The following is a 16,981-nucleotide window of genomic DNA, read 5'->3' as shown; positions in this document are numbered from 1 at the left end:
TTTAGCTATTTCGCCATTCATAAAATTCCCTATGGCACATGACTCATGGTCCTGCATCGCTTCGATCACAATGGTGGCACCGTTAATGATCTAGCCATCAAGTGGACGTCGACCCTTAGCCAAGAGGGCGATCCCTCGACCCGCAATCGGCATTATGTTTGTATTACGCAAACAACAAGATTCCAAGAGTTGCATTCAAGATTCAAAGAGCTTATTACATGACAAACACAACATCCTTTCCTTGCTTTCGAACACAACTAAAGCCCTACTCTAATTCAAGATTGCAGCAGCTTCTAAACACATCTCAACTCAAAATCAGAGATCTTCGCTGCAAAAACTCGAAGGCACGACAACAATCTCCAACCGACCCTTCCATTCTTCTCCCGGCTTCAAACTAATCGGTTTCTCAATCACTGCACCATCCACACATATCATCTGCCTGTATTCATCATCTCCCAAATCTGCCATTGCCTTCGATTTCTTGTCCCAAGGATTCCACACCACTAAACACAAAAAAGAAAACAGAAAGAATCAACACAATCTACAGTTGACTTTCTGAAAACTGGTGTTCAGAGGAAATTCTTGGTGTTCATTGTGACCGTAAATTGATTTAAGCCAATTATAAGCGATCTTACCGACATCTGGCAGCCCTTCCTTTCTTAGCACATACGTGCGCTTCCTTTCATGATCAAGTACAGCAACACAATTTGGTGAACTAAGATAGACCCGGTCAAACTGAAGGCGACACAAAGAACCAATATGAACTTTAAACAATTTCGAAGTGTTTTTTCCTCATAAGATAACATAATTCTTACAACCATCAAGATGTTTTGAATGCTAACTGAAATGGGAAATCCCCTATTTAGTTTTGGAGTCCTAACAATTGAGAATCATTTGTTTGAGCTGGAGTTTTAGTAAAATTACATGTCTTGGAGTCTTCAAGCATCCCCTCATGGTCATCATTAGTTTTTGTGTATTAGGGAAGTTTTATACAAGAACCGTGAGAACCAGTGCTAGAGGGAGGTTCAGGAGAAAACCCCAAAAAATGAAAAACTGAGGAACACTCTGGTACCCATCAGTGTTCAAAAAGGCATGCCATGATATGGCGTAAGACGCGTCTCCACCGTTATGAAATGGCCCATAGCATTACTGTAAGGCGTGGGTCACTCACACCATGGCGTGGGTTTTTTATAAGAAGTGATTTGTGATTTTCTTTTTCAAAAAAAAAAGTATTCTTTTTCTTTTTTCTTTTTTTATCTTTTGTGTTTTTAGACTTTTTAACTTTAGATATTACACTTTTATAGATATATCTAATTACATCACTCACAATTTCACGAATTCATAAACGTTATAGACTCACGATTGAAACGAAGTTGTAAAATTACTTTTATAAGTTATATTTTAAATATTTAATCAAAAACTATTTTTATAATAATAATCTATATGATTTTTCTTCTTCTAATATGAATGTACATTTTTTAATATCATTATTTGATTAGATAATATATAGAAAACACATATGTAAATTTATAATTTTAAATATGACATACAAATTTGCCGCCTTATGTCACGCCTTAAAAAACATCGCGTCCTCGCCGTAGTGTGTAAGGCTTGAGGCTTGACCTCGCTGCCACGCCACGGCTCACGCTATTTTGAACTTTGGTAACCATTCATCTAGACAATATGCATATGTGAATACAAGTAATTGAAGTTGACTCTTTGTTTTTAAGCAAGTGTGCATGCTATGCACATATCCATACCAGACAAATTGCTTACAAATTATTTGTACACACATGTGCATACCTTCCAAATGAACGGTTACAAGGGTGCTCTTTATTTTTCATTTTTTTGTGGTTTTCCCCTGAACTGGCCCTATGTGTATGTGTGTGTATGTGTATATATATATATATAGAGGGAGGAGGGAGGTTTAGGGAAAAATGCAAAAAAATAAAAAACTTAGGAACACCCTGGTAATTGAAGTTGTTTCTCAGTTTTTCATTTATTTTTTTTGCGACTTTCCCCTAAACCTGACCCTATATATATATATATATATATATATATATATATGCATTGATGCATATAAACTGTCAATTAGTATATTCATCAATGCATATATTGGTTCTCATGATTATCAAAATATTTATGGTTCTCGTTTGATCTTTTGCCATCTAGTCTGTATTGTTCTCATGGATGTAGCCTTATTGGGTGACCATGGGCAGGGTCCTAATAGAATTATATCTTCATTGGAGTCTAGAAATATAGGTTAGGCACGTTGTCTTTCTTACTTGTACTAAACAAAACAAAACAAAACAAACCCAATATATCCCGCGTGAAAGTAGGGTCTGCGAGGGGTGGGATGTATGCAGTCCTAACCTCTACGCTCAAAGGGCAGAGTAGTTGTTTCCATAAAGACCCTGGCTTGTGAAAATTCATTTTTAGGGATGCAGCCCAATGGAGTGAAACATGTAAATCTCTATGTTATTTGTGTGTGTGGTTGTTCATCTTTTGCTTGGTTAAAAAGGCATATTATCAAGATTTACCTCAGATTCAAAAGTAATAGCATCTCCTTGTTCAGTAAAGCGCTCTTTGTGACAAAGGTTGTCAAAGTAGTCCATTGTTTCTAACCCTTCAATCCTCACTTCACTGTGAATCAGAGAACAAATTACAATCAAAATCTAAACAACCAAAAGAAGTTCAGCACTAATTACTAATCCTAACATTATAGATATATCTTGATGGTGAATCTTGAAAAGTTATACTTGAAAGCAAAGAACTTTATGCATATATGCAGCACATCATACCTGATGTCAGAGACAGATAGATACGAGTGATACGCAAATGAGAAACTAAAAGGCTTCCCATCAATGTTCCTCACACGGGATATCAACGTCAAGTTCCCATCCATTCCAAGGCATACTCTAAGACGAAGTTCGAAGCTGAACAAAGAGGATCTCAATCAGCCATATGTAACCACTAAAAAAGGACCAAAAATGGCAGTCCATTTGCACATCATGACACTCAATACTTTTAAAGTTCATCTGAGACGACATAAACCAAACCAAACTTACTTAGTATATCCCATCCAAAGGTAGGGTCATGGGGTAAGATGTAAGCAGACCTTACGTCTGTCCCATCATCTGAGACGGCATGATATCAAAAATAGTTCATAAAAATTGAGGCCAAAGGAGAACCTGTGGGGCCAAAACTTGAGGTCTTCTTCAGATGGTTTTAGTAGCAAATCAATAAACGATTTCCTATTTGAATCATTGGCAGGAAGTGATGGAGGATCTTGATCAACAATCCAGATCTTTTTTCTTGCAAAACCATGTTGCTCAAGGGAACCACAGCTACCAAACTGCACAATGAGTTACAGGTTAAAGCATAGTGAACTCTAATCACTAGTTTTAGCCCAAAGCACACAGATTTTCACAAGATTTGTGGATTTACCTGAGGAAAACAGATTGGAATACCTCCTTGCATTGGTTTTGGGGCCTTACCATTTGCCTGAACATTGTCAAAAATCAATGCGTATTAATCTTGTGTCTGTAGTCCATCAAGCTGTTGTGTCCTAAACATGATTTGCAATTCAGAATTGCAACACTCCCTTCTTTTACTTGCGGGTATTTTAGACATTTGACTGATAATCAAACACCTAAATGTGATTTTCATCGAATATGAAGAGTACTAGATTTTGAAACCAAAAGCTATTGATCTTGGTACAATTTTCAAGGGTATTTAGACATTTTACTGACAGTCAAACCCAAAGATTGCAACTTTCCACCAGAGTTTAAAATCAAATGCTTATAATTCTTGTTATGAGGTCATCAAAACTGACTATTAATAGCACTATTTAGCCGTAAAATTTGTGGATTATATCAGAGATTCTAATTATAGAGATACAATTCACACTGGTTGTGACCACAAGCTTAAATTTACAGAAAATCCCTAGAAATCAACCTTAATTTCTAAGACTGCTGCTATTTTTGAATCGATCTACACTTACAGAAAACAGAAGCAAGAGAAGATAGAATTGAAGTCCTAAAATGGTAAGAATTCAATCAAGATCCTGCAGAAGACATTATAGGACAACACAAATCAAGGGAAAAAACGCCACCTTACTACTAGTAAACAGGAGTTCTTCGCCTCGGTCATTCCGCCACGAAATGACCTGCCCGCCGTGCAAGCTGACCTGGAAAAACAATAGTGTATGGATCAATAAGAAAATCTAGATCTTTTTACCAAAAAACGGTAAGAACAAAATTTCTTCATTAATTCAAGTTTTCTATTGACAAACTGAAACTAAAGGCAAGATCTAGAATTTATGGGAAATAGTGCTTAGAAATCGGATCAAACCCTAGCTGAAGCGCCATGTGGATTCCGAAGCACGATTTGATCGATTCCATTCCAGTCTTTTACATTTTCAGTGGCAATCTTGGAATCCCAGACTGCTGCAGAATGCCCCATTTTTCTCTGAAACCCACAAATCTCTTGACCCTTCTCTTAATTGGCTTTTATAAACCCTAAACGAACGTTTTGCGCATGATAAATGTCGATATCATTTGAGAGGTGGTGACAAGTGTCACTATTTTTTAACAACTACCCGTATCATCTTTCTTGTGAAAAAAAAAAGAACACCCTTTTAATCTTGTGAACAATCTATAAAAACCCCAACTACTAAATTCAATTCTTTCCCAATCTAACCCTCCTCATACTACATCAAACTGCTTTCCAAAATTGGAAAGTGGTATCCATTTGCAAGCTGCAGATGATCTCCTACCTAAAATTCAATAAAAAAAATCCAACCAAATTTCAAATGAAATCAATCAAATGCAGAATAAAAGTAGCAAACAACACATGTACCAGAACAAAACAAAAAAAAAGATTAAATGCATACAAACTTCCATGGATGGAATCTTTCTTTAATAAACCCATTTCTTGAATTTGAGTCTCACAATGAACTATCAATCCCTTTTACATACATGCATCCCACATATCAAATCAAGAACAGAAACAAGTCCCTAAACTTTTGGATCCAAATCTTTTTGCTACAGTGAAAATAGCATATCAAGATAGCCTCTAAATTCCAAGTAAAATAGAACTAATAATGGTCATAATGAAGACTGAAACCTTGAAATCCAAACAACACCCATTTGAGGAAACAACGAGCATTAATAATCAAGATTGAAGGCATCATTTAGAGCTTAAAAAGAAAAGAGAGAGGGAAGAAGAAGAGGAGTTCACTTACATTGCTTGGTGGGAGATGTGAACACCGCTTGGAGCAATAATATTTTTCAAGAAAAGGCCTTCAATGGTAAGATAAGTAACGTTTGGTACTTTTTTACTTGTGGGTTTCTAAAATTGAGCAAATTGAAGGTGGTCAAAATTGGAAAAAGGCCAAAAAGTTGGAAAGGTTCAGAGATTCTATATTTTATTTGAATTTTCTTAGGGGCAGGCCAAAATGTCTGCTATTTGTTGAGGAAAAGAGGATCATGAAGCAGGCAGTGATGGCAACTGACTTGTGGACCAAGCTGTGGATGTGGTGATTTTTATAGGTACTTATTAGGGCTAAAAAAATTGCACCAAACCATCTTAAATATTTTATAATAATCATAATAAGGTGTTTTTACATATACATATAAAAGATAAGGTTTGATGAGAACAATTTTTTTGTGAGACTGTTGAGAACTTTTTAGAGTCGTTGATCTTTTTTGATTTGATAGACTTGATTACCTGTGTTTCTGTAAAAGAACGAGCATTTTCGTTTTCTGTTTCCAAGGAAAATCGGACCTTCATCCATCTTCATCACCTTCGTTTACTTTTGCATATCTACTTGTATCACAATGACTGAACTTTCAACAAATTTAATGGGAAAGTGAGAGGAGGTATGTGATAAGGTGAAGGTGGATGAAGGTTTGGTCGTCCTTACAGTCATGCAACAGAAGTTCTATTTATTTGTAAATGTCACCTCGTTTTCGTGAGTCGTTAGATGAAAAGAAAAATCATCAATTGTAATGGCTCAGAAGAGTTCTCACCAAACTCAATTGTTCTTACGAATTATGTGATGCCAAGTCTACATATACATGTAGAGTTAGTATCACGTGCGATATTTTTATTTTGTGGAAAGAAGAGAAAAGGTTAAAGTATGTTTATATTGTGTGAATGTTACGTTATACTATGTGAATGTTCCAACCTTCACATGACTTGAGACTGTGTATTGCAATATTACATGTTCGTTGACCGTAACCTGTATATACCTTTGCGTTCACTTTATTCCGTCATTACATGTGATTAGGCCATATTCGTGTTTTCTTATTTTGATTATGTTATCGTTTCGATAAATATGAGAACACCTTTTGATGATTTTTTAATCTAACATGGACACATTGACATTTTTGTAAATAAATGTAAGCAAGGACCGACCTGCGCACACATTTACATGAAAAATAGACATACATTCACATGAAAATCATTAAACCCTGACATTCACATACCTTAACATATAAAATGTTGAACTTACAAATATCTTAACATGAAAAACACAAAAACATCATTCACCTTCACATGCATGCATTCACTAAACTTAACATACATACGCATACCATCACTACTACATACATACATATACAGAGAAAGAGAGAGACGAGTTCATACGAGAACGATACCTATTTAACTAAGAAAATGACTGAATTGCATGTGATCTTATACTAATATCACGTATAAAATCACATGTTACCCATGCGACCTTGTCATGCGATCATAAGGTCGCCCTCACACTTTTTTAGCTGTTAATATAAAATCACATATGACTTATATATAACTTGATCATTTTCTTATTTTTCTTAAAGATGTAAAATTCTCGTACAAACCTACCTCTCTCTCTCTCTCTCTCTCTCTCTCTCTMTATATATATATATATATATATATACTATATTATAAAACATTTGACAAAAATTCTTAAAAACCAATTTTTATGCGTAAAGTACTGTTTATTAATGCATATTACTTAAAACTCAAGATTGCAAGTAAATTGTGCGTAAGTACAACTTATTAAAGCTCCATATCTGAATTCGTGTAACTAACTGCAGATAAACATAATCAAATACAGGATAAACATCTCATTTTAAATATAAAAAATCTAAAATATAATTAGGATAATCATTGAGTTCTAACTATATATATTTAATTATTATTTTTATAAAATGTTATGTTATTAAATCAAAAATAAATTATTCTGTTATTAAACTTAAATTAAATTATAATAAAAAAATTAAAGAAATTACATAAAAAATAAGAACTTTTAAATAGTTGATTTGATATTAACATTGATATATATATATATATATATATATATATATATATTTCAAACTTTTATGATATTTGTTTTCTTAAAAACACATAAAATCGTATTATAACATCGACAGAGACAAATAATAAAATAGAACATTAAAATAGAAATGTGTCTCGTTGCATTATACAAGTATTCTTCTAGTATACATATATATGTGTGTGCGTGTGTATTTGTATTCATAATTATTACAGATAAGATATATTTTCAAATATGTTATACACCGTCCAAAATATTTCTTATTGTCTGGTAAGAAGTCTAATGCAAGTTGGAAACAACTTATGACTTTAATAGGTAGTGGTTACTTTAGTTACGACGGTTGATAGTATTAGTGGGTAATACGTTACTTCATTTTAGTCTTTGAATTTTCTCTTTTAAAAATACAATTAAATATTTTTTATTAACATTAAAATTAATTTTACCGCAATAACTAATTTTCAGAGTCTAATTAAAATAAATTTGTTTTAATATTAATAATAAAATTAACACAGAAATAGGGCATCTTTTTGGGAGAGATGGTTGCAGGTGGGGTCCTCGAGGTTGTTTCGTGTCGTAAAATCTTATCGTATGAAATACCGCTGGACTAAGGACCTTTTTACCAACCGTTACTCTTTCGTTTTTGAATAGTCCAAGGCAATTGATGAAATCCCACTTCAAGTAACTTGTATTCATATGTGCATTTAGATTCAATTCAACCAACACATCTTTATATACTTACTACACAAACCATATATATAGGTTCAAATTGCAGGAGATTAAGCTAGCTAGGTGGTAACTAATTACAACAAACTATTGCTGGCCAACACTCTGAAAACTAAAAACACATTTCAGTTTGCTTTCACCAAATCCTATAATAAACTCACTCCTTTCCTCTCTACTTATTGTTAGAACTAATTGCAGTTGCATTAATTAATAGACCCAACTTACACAATTAACTTTAAAGGTACAAATGGGTTAGCCTTAGCCTTACCCTTACCCTTACCCTTACCCAGCAGCAACAGCGTCGGCTCTGGGGTTACCGTCCAGAAGTTGACGCAGGGTTGCACCAGAACCAGTGGCCTCTCCATCGTTTCTAACAACAGAACCAGAACCGTTATCGACTCTGGAGAGTAGGTTAGCAGTGCTGAGAGACGAACCCTTTTTGTCAGGCCTTGGGTCTTCTCTAGCTTCTTCGTGTTGTGTGTTCTTAAGTTTTTCCTGTAACCCCAAGAACCACATTATAATTTGTAGGGTAAAATGGAAGTACTCTATTCATCCCAACAAAATTGCAATCTTTGACTATGCATGCAGGGATTACAAAAGGGAAGGTTGGAATAAGAACCATGAATATTTTGGGAAGCCAACTATTCATAATGAATGTTGTGATAGATATTCAATAATGAAAGTTATTCATAATGAAAATACATGATATTTATGATAAAATTGCATATCATGAATTATGAAAATGCATAATATTCATGATTATTCATCATAAATCATACATGAAATAGTGGGTTCTCAAAATATTTATGGTTTTCATTTGAACTTTTCCTGGACTACAAAAATGTCTAAAAAATACTTGTAAAGCCAAATCAATACCTATCGGTTTAATTATGAAGGCTTATGTGAAACTTTCAGAATAAAAGAATTTTGCAATTTTCACGGAATGGAAAGGATGAAGTATATAATAAGGAGATTGTGGAATTTGGACCAGTACCAGTAGTTTAGCATTTTGAAGCTTCAGATTAGCAGAATTAACAGTTAACCGGTTAATCTCAGACTTGAGGGTCAAATTCTCACTAGTGAGGGCTTCAACTTTGCCACCAAGTTCTTCAGCCTCAGCCTGGATATTGGAAGCAGAATAAAATTAATCATGCAAGTCAGTTGTTAAATATGCACAACAACAATAGGAATAGTAAGAATATATACCTTAAGAGGGAAAATTCAATTTATTGGTGATTGTGGTTTACTATCTGAATGATTCGGTGATTGTGGTTTACTATCTGAATGTTTCGGTGATTGTGATTTAGTTTTCTTAACAATGCTACCATTACTACCATTGTCCATACAATAGAACTGTTGATGCAACCTGGCATTACATGTGTACTATATCACTGACATGGCACTAAGATGGTGTTTTTTAACTCTTCTAGTTCTTATGCGAGTCTGTGCTCCTCCACAAAAGTAACCATGTGCTTGTCCAGTCAGAAATTCGGTCTAATTTGAATGGCCAATGACTGTAACCATACCATTATTATCGGAGCTAAATTGATCATGCAGACGGGACAGGACGGGCAAGTGTGGTAGACCGGGAAAAAGTTCTGGAATGTTGTAGGGTTTTAATTTAACATGTATTCAGTAGTATAGTAATTTACCAATTTCCTACCATAATTCTGTTCCACCTATTTTGGTACTCAGGTTCTGTCATGTCCCTGCCTAATGTCGGGCCAAACATGGGAAAACAAGGTTTTATGTTGTATTGTCTTGTCCCGATTACCAAACCAAGTGACTGCATTGCTAAAATCAGAAAACCAAGAACCCAAATATATGCCTTTCCATACTTCTTATACGACTAAGATCGTGATATAAAAAGAGTTCCTTCTACCTGTTTCCTTAATCTTGACCTCCTGGCAGACTCTCGGTTAGACTGCTTTCTTCTCTCCCTTTTCAGTTCTCGCTCATTCTGGACATATATCACATGAACCAAACTCAGCACTTAAAATTCAAATAGGAATGTTTCAAGGTAATCATGCTGAGATTCTAACTCCTCTATGCCTAACAAATAAATGAAATATAACCACAATGGACCTGAAGTATGGCAGTGCTGGGTATCATGGTAACAGCAGCTGAAGTCATGTTAGCAGCTGCTGGAGACTTCTTAAGCTCGAGCTCGGTGCCTGAATCCGCAGATATAACCACTCCTATTGTTTTACCCAAAACCTTTCCAGGAGCAACAGCGAGACCTGTTACTTTCTTGGAGCCTCCATTTGCATTCGTAGAAGGAAGTTGGTCACTTTGCTCAGTCTTGCCAACTTCAGCTGATGGTAAGAAAGGTTTAGTGAAGATATAGACAGAACGACTGCACAACAAGCTTACAGTCGATCTTTTGCTCTTAGTTTATATTTGCCACCCTAAAAAATTAAATCAAGTAAAATCTGGAACTTACAACTTGTAGATGATCCTCCGCGGCTCCTTTTTCGACCATTTTTAGCTCCCTGAACGTAACATGGGAGAAGCTTTAACGTCATTTGCAATAAGAAGCCATATAGCAGCAATGTAGAAGTTTCAATTCTTACCTCTGTTGTATTCCCATCACTTCCTTCGCTGGATCCTTCAGTCTCCCCACTGTTTAAACAATTATATGATTTAAACGTCACTAATTAGAAGAATGTGCATGGGGATAGATGTAAGTGGTCCCAATTCATTTGTTTACATATTGAGTAGTATTTCATTTTTTGCTGCACAAGTCACTCAATGTGTTGGCAGCAGATCTGAGAATATTAGACTGATACACCACTTAGCATACCTCTGAGAGATCCCATTGTCATTTCCACCTTCTGCACTGCCTCCATTGTCGTTGCCTATTGACATTGCCAACCCATCAAATCCTTTCAACTTCTTAACCAAGCCTCGATCCGAATTCCCTGATGACTTGGCAGGAGAGTCAATATGCATAGGACTAGCTGCCTGCATCATATGAAGATGAGATCAGTATGAGGCACATACTACGCACAAAAGGCTTGCCCACTTTCTTCCTCCAACTCCAGTTAATGCAGAAGCTACAATTAGGTAGAAGTAACTAATAGACTGTCATCATAAGACCAGAAAGAGGAGATACTCAAATGCAGCTAAAAAGAGAACAATCAATTTACTTAACATGATACAGAGCTTGCCAAATAATCACCGAGACAATTAATCTAGAATCACAAAAACAGTTTCTCTATCCCTTGGGATAGAGGTGAGCTCTGCGTCCATCTTAACCCCCCAGACCCTACTTCTGAGTGGGATATAGTGGGTATGTTTGGTTTACAATTAATCCTGAAACAATATTCTATGGGCCCATTCAATAAAAATTGTTTGATCTAATTTTGCAAATACTCGTGGTATTGGCTTACAAGAAAACAAGATCCACACATTGTCGTGAGCTCTAAAAACCATCCAATATTTCAAGAACCATTATCAATATGACTTATTTAATAAAGATATTCCAATTTTATATGCAAATACATGTCGTATTAATTTAAAGAAAGATCGAAAGATTGTTTTCAGCATTAGGAACAATTTGATCTCGGCTTGAAAGATCATGCACTTGCCTGCTCCTAATGTAAAAAGGAGACACTAGACCTTCCCTGAAGTTTCAAATGCTAAGCTAACATGTAGTCTTGATGATGTTAATATTTAAACGTCGTGAGGACTTACAACAGTAACTCCTGGATGTGCATAAACACCACCATGTGGATAGATTGCAGCATAAGGTGGCATCATATGCTGTAACAAGTACAAGAAAAGGTCAACGGGTTGATTCATGATGTAAGTTTCAACATATTTAACGAATTGCAGTTAGTCATGGTACCTGTAATGGTCCCCACATATAAGGTGGAGGTGCATGACCAGATGCAACAGCTGAGCTGAAGTATGGTGGCACAGCCATTCTGGGGCCATAATAAGCCTGCAAAAATTATGCTAGTCACTCCAACGAGTTTCATTAGTCAAAGAGCTCTACTTTATATGGTCAGCATAAATGGTGGTTAAAATTGACAAACCTGCATCGCTGCCCAATCAGGATATACATGGCCCGTCTGCTGCTGCTCCTGACAAGGTAAAAGTAATCGAATTCCATAAAACAAAATAATTGTACTCAAAATACAAATGGAATAACATTTTGTGAGACATAACTAAAGCATTGCACAACCTAAAGGGGAGACACAAGAATTGTAGAGATCTAAGTCTGTCCTTCTGTATATTTAAAAAGGATGGAATACAATGGTACATACAGCAAGAGAAGGAAGCCCCACAAGTAGAGGTGGCAAAACAACTCATTTAATGGGTAGCGCGCCTGTTTGACCAGTTAAATTTCAAACAGTGGATCATAATGGGCTTAAGAGCAACCAAGGGCGGGTCAGATTGAGTCATCCAACAAATTACATGCTAACAAGCATGTGTACAGCAACGGGTGAAGTAGGTCAAACCATCTTCACCACCACCAGTCTGGAGCTGCTGCCGTTGTTGTTGCCACCATCGTCACCACTATTATATGGTTATTTCAATTTTCAAATATAACCAATAATAAAAAGAAATTACAAGCAATTTGTATCTAAACCTGTTCTAAAATTTCAATTCTAAGATCTTTTATTCAAAAATTAGTAGTGATATTTGATTTTTTTTTCCCTTCAGTTCTAAATGTAATATGATATGGTAGAGCATAAAATGGCACAAAACCGTAGGATATATGAAATCCTATAATATTGTAAGACACGGTACAAAGCAGTACAATCACCATACAAAATGGTATAACACAACCGAAATGGTATGAGAGGTTATTAGGCGACACAAAAGGTATATAGTGGTGCGAAACTTTACATAACTATATGTTAACTTATGACATGATACGAAAAAGTGCAACATGATATAAGTGATATTTCATAAAAGAAAGGATACATACCGTATGATCACAAAACGCTTGATAAAGTAATATTTTATAAAATAATGTACTCATCAGTTATCTCTACATAGCCGATATAGATAGTAACATTTATGATACGGTACAGTTGAATAGTAATTTTGCAAAAATAATTTGATATTCTAATTCGTTTGTACCTTGTTATTGACTTTGTTTTTATACTATGTGTTTATGTATTTGTGTATACATATACACACAATCATTGTTTCAAAAATCAGAGAAGAAATGAACAGTGAAAGAAAATAAGTGTTTGTATGCACAGGGCCAACCCAACCCATTTGACCCATGAACTGTTTTGATGCATTTAAAAATAAACACCCAACTGATCCACTGATTTTAGTACGTTACAAGAATCCACCCGCCCAGCCTATTTCGCCTCCTCTGCCAACAAGATGTAAACATATTGCAAAATATGAGTAGTTGTTTTCCATCTTACCAGAGAAGGTGAAGACGTTTCGTCGTGCTTAAAATCCTTTGCTTCTTCTGAGTTCCCCATGGGCAAACACCTTAAACTGATTCAAAGTTGATGTGTGAAATCCTTTCCACGTTCAGCTATAAAATTTGTTTTGCTAAATGCTTGCTCACTCGGCTGCAAGAGGATAGGTGGCAAGATGACAGGGAAGAGAGGTTACAAGATGAAATAAATAAATAGACAACAAGATTCTAGTAATCTTGAACACAACCTTTGCTAATAATTAGGAGACGCCCAAGAATAAACATCAAAAAATAGCAAACATCTTCTATTTGGTAGCACTGAAGTCACTTTTAATGTAAACCCACAATATAGTCTTTATCTTCACATTGCCAAAAGAAAATCCATGTTGGTAAAAGAAGAACAAGATAGGCACCACTCGGAACTCGGAAGTATACTATAAACACTAAAGCACAGAAATGTTAAAACAAAGAATAGAAAAAATCAATGTTCTACCTACAGGTAAATGAATTAAAGAAGACATAATACAGGCTATTTACGTAAGTTATTAATCGATGCACATCTTTGTTCGGCAGGATAAAACCTCCCTCCCCACCTGCTAACCGATTCAAGTCTCACCATAAGTATCATTCTGGCTAAAAATGTAAATCAACTTGAATGCTGCAATGGTAATCCATTTATAATTAACTAAATGAAATTACTCAAAATGCTGCAAGATTTTCTAACTGGCTTCATAAATGATAAGGGGGGCTTTTGATCTAACGATTTTATCACAAACCCGCACAGAGATGACGGAGACTTTAAAAAATGAAAGATCGTAAGAGAGGGCAAAGTAAACATTCCATCAATTATTTTTGGATGAGATGGAGTGACCACTCACCTTTATAGATTTAAAGGTTCAGGATTTCATTCTAAAACATCACCTCCAGTCCTCCACTGCCCTCACACACCAATAGTGTATCCGCCAACCTATGGCCCACACACATAAAACCGTAGCCACAGCCGCCAACAAAGTATTGAATAAATCAAAATAAATTACATGTGTTCTTATAAAAGAGAATTGTTTTCCCAGGAAAGCATCTCCCAGGGTCCATACCTAGTAAGTAATCACTCATTTTTTTCCTACATCCTTACATCCATCAAGGTTCTTTCCTGAATCATATAATACATGCCCTTTCGAATTGGAATCCAAGCAAGTTCCGGTTCATGTTTTATTCCAATTTCAATCCCCAAACCAGCAAGTTGTTACTTTAGAAATCGATCAATCTTGACCTAAAGAAAAAAGGAGGTAAGAAAAAGGAAAAAAAGAAAAGGTACAGGCCATTAATGTCCTTCCCTGATCCACATCTAACGAGAATAAAGTAAAACAACCCAGCCAGCCAGCCAGGCAGCCAGATTTACCAATCTGGCAACCCAGGATACCCTAATAACTAATTGACAAAACAATCCTCGTATATTCAGACCAATAATTACACTCCAGAAAAATTAGAAATTTCCATAAATATATAAAACATTCCAAACCTCTACAAAAAAATGTTCAGCTACTAAAATCGGAAGCTTAAAAAGAAAAGTTAGTGTATATCAACACATTGCCTTCAATAATTTTCAAACACTCGTTTTAATTTCACAGTTTAAATCAATTGAGTTCTCGCCGTGTTAATTTTCCCCAAATTATCAATTTCTGATCTCTCTGTACGCACATAGTGCTCATCAAATCCTATACATACGCAAGTGACGATTAGAATTAGACCTAAATCAACACAAACTCAACAGCAAAATCCAACAAATGAATGGAAAATTTAACTCTAAACTATAGAAAAACAACAAAATTCAACTGACAATGATCAAAATTAAGATATTTACAAGTGAATTGTGTAACAAAAACCGATTCAGAAATATGTAAGAAAAATAAAACTCATATCTTAGAGATACCTGAGTTACATGAAGAATTCTGCTGCATTTTGTTTCTCTCTCTCTCTCTCTGTCTCTCTCTCCGAAACAAGGGAGGGAAGAAGTGTGGTCTTTTTGCAGAATGTAGAGAGAGAAATAGAGAGGGACAATACAACATTCCACGTCACGAGACACGTGTTATTGGGCTATTAAATAAATATTAAATCCATTTATATTCTAAATTAAACGTCTTCTATATTTTATTTTGAAATTATTGCCATTTGTTTCCTTTTTAAATGAATTGTTACTAATTTTTAAATAAATATTAGGGAAAAGTACAATAAAAACCAATGAACTTTCTTGTTTGGAATGATTAAGTCCTTGAACTTTTTTTTGGAACAAATAAGTCTTTGAACTTTCCAAAACATGTTAAATAAGTCTTTGGACAATTTTTTGGCACAAATAAGTCCTTGGACATTCTAAAATATGTTAAATAAGTCCTTAGACATTCCAAAAAATGTTAAATAAGTCCTTGGACAATTTTTGGAACAAATAAGTCCTTGAACAATCCAAAACATGTTAAATAACTTTTTTGAACTTTTATAAAACATGTTGGATACATTCTTATGACTTGTACAACTAGTTAAAATGGTAATTATTTTTTTGTAAATGTAAGTACTTTTTTGTTATATTTGTTTAATTGTATAGATCTAAATATTTTTTGGTTCAAAAAATATTTAAGGGCTTAATCGTTCAAAATATGAATGTTCATTGGGTTTTTTTCCGGATTTTTTTCACTATTTTACCATTTATATTGTAAATTAAACGTCTTTTATATTTTATTTTGAAATTATTGCTATTTGTTTTCCTTTTTTAATGAATTATTACTAATTTTTAATTTAAAATTTAATTTTTAGTGGCTCGTATAATAATGTCTGTCGAAATCGTTAACTTATTTTTCTGAAAGATCAAAATTAATTAAAAGAACATAAACAAATACATGATTCATATAAAAGTAATAAAAGCAAAACTTGAGTAAACGAATATTTTTTCTGAAATTGACATAACAACGAAGACAGTGTGTATTTCAGTTCTAAAAGAGAAAAAAATTTACTCAAATACATAATAGATTTAAGTTCGAATTATTGGTTTGATGATGATACATACGTTTTAATTGTTGGTTTGATGTCATTTTAATGAAAAACTAAAACTTTATTAGGTATTAATTATATTGAGTATTTTAATATAATTCATGTAAAAATCTTAAAAATAAGAAAATCATTGGAGTTAAATATAATTTTTATAATTTAAAAAAAATATATTTTGATGAAATTACATATAAACTATAAGATTACAACCTGAATTAGTAATTATAAATTTGTTGGGAATAAATAAAAATGTACAATTGATAAGAGCGAATGACTAGACACAATTTTTAAGGAGGTTAATGCAAAAACGTCTATTCTAAAAATGAACATAGAGATTATTTTTATTATATTTGGTTTTATTAATTCAATAAAGCATATTTGTAAAATATATAAATTAATTTTTATAAAATGTATAACTTAATATATTTATTAATTTTGATGTATTTATGTGGTTTTTATGCAAATATTATTTATTTTGTTTGATGAGTTTTGAATTTTTAAATAAG

General features: G+C 34.1%; 2 protein-coding genes across 5 annotated transcripts; both read right to left on the bottom strand.

The window, feature by feature from the left end:
- LOC112522875 (putative glucose-6-phosphate 1-epimerase) lies at positions 1 to 5,280 on the bottom strand. Its single transcript, XM_025132194.1, has 9 exons — positions 5,246 to 5,280; positions 4,354 to 4,777; positions 4,115 to 4,189; positions 3,448 to 3,504; positions 3,192 to 3,355; positions 2,802 to 2,936; positions 2,541 to 2,643; positions 636 to 735; positions 1 to 503 (listed from the first exon to the last, which is right to left on the bottom strand). The coding sequence occupies exons 2-9, from the start codon at positions 4,462 to 4,464 to the stop codon at positions 316 to 318; spliced, it is 933 nt and encodes a 310-aa protein (XP_024987962.1). The 5' UTR covers positions 4,465 to 4,777; positions 5,246 to 5,280; the 3' UTR covers positions 1 to 315.
- Positions 5,281 to 8,030: 2,750 nt separating this feature from the next.
- Positions 8,031 to 15,431, bottom strand: LOC112523636 (common plant regulatory factor 1-like). Of its 4 annotated transcripts, none has more exons than XM_025133304.1 (12): positions 15,370 to 15,431; positions 13,441 to 13,593; positions 12,088 to 12,135; positions 11,898 to 11,993; positions 11,744 to 11,812; positions 10,851 to 11,011; positions 10,621 to 10,669; positions 10,491 to 10,539; positions 10,133 to 10,362; positions 9,930 to 10,007; positions 9,042 to 9,167; positions 8,031 to 8,542 (listed from the first exon to the last, which is right to left on the bottom strand). In XM_025133304.1, exons 2-12 carry the CDS (start codon positions 13,498 to 13,500, stop codon positions 8,330 to 8,332), a joined length of 1,179 nt encoding a protein of 392 aa, XP_024989072.1. In that variant the 5' UTR covers positions 13,501 to 13,593; positions 15,370 to 15,431; the 3' UTR covers positions 8,031 to 8,329. The 4 variants fall into 4 exon arrangements, with proteins under 4 accessions (XP_024989072.1, XP_024989074.1, XP_024989075.1 ...); XM_025133306.1 differs by having other exon boundaries at positions 11,747 to 11,812; XM_025133307.1 differs by having other exon boundaries at positions 12,088 to 12,129.
- Positions 15,432 to 16,981: the final 1,550 nt, after the last annotated feature.

This window comes from Cynara cardunculus (assembly GCF_001531365.2).
Source record: "Cynara cardunculus var. scolymus isolate 2C chromosome LG 12, CcrdV1, whole genome shotgun sequence".
In the NCBI taxonomy this organism is placed as follows: domain Eukaryota; kingdom Viridiplantae; phylum Streptophyta; class Magnoliopsida; order Asterales; family Asteraceae; genus Cynara; species Cynara cardunculus.
This window is presented reverse-complemented; position numbering and strand designations above follow the sequence as displayed.

Excerpts from the sequence above, each read along its gene's own strand:
- LOC112522875 (XM_025132194.1), bottom strand. The coding sequence starts at position 4,464 with ATGGGGCATTCTGCAGCAGTCTGGGATTCCAAGATTGCCACTGAAAAT. Across the intron at positions 2,644-2,801 it reads CTATCTGTCTCTGACATCAG|TGAAGTGAGGATTGAAGGGT; the intron begins GTATGATGTGCT and ends TCTGATTCACAG. Across the intron at positions 504-635 it reads GGAAGGGCTGCCAGATGTCG|TGGTGTGGAATCCTTGGGAC; the intron begins GTAAGATCGCTT and ends TTTTGTGTTTAG.
- LOC112523636 (XM_025133304.1), bottom strand. The coding sequence starts at position 13,500 with ATGGGGAACTCAGAAGAAGCAAAGGATTTTAAGCACGACGAAACGTCT. Across the intron at positions 11,012-11,743 it reads CACATCCAGGAGTTACTGTT|GCAGCTAGTCCTATGCATAT; the intron begins GTAAGTCCTCAC and ends CATATGATGCAG. Across the intron at positions 10,008-10,132 it reads CCAGCACTGCCATACTTCAG|AATGAGCGAGAACTGAAAAG; the intron begins GTCCATTGTGGT and ends ATATATGTCCAG.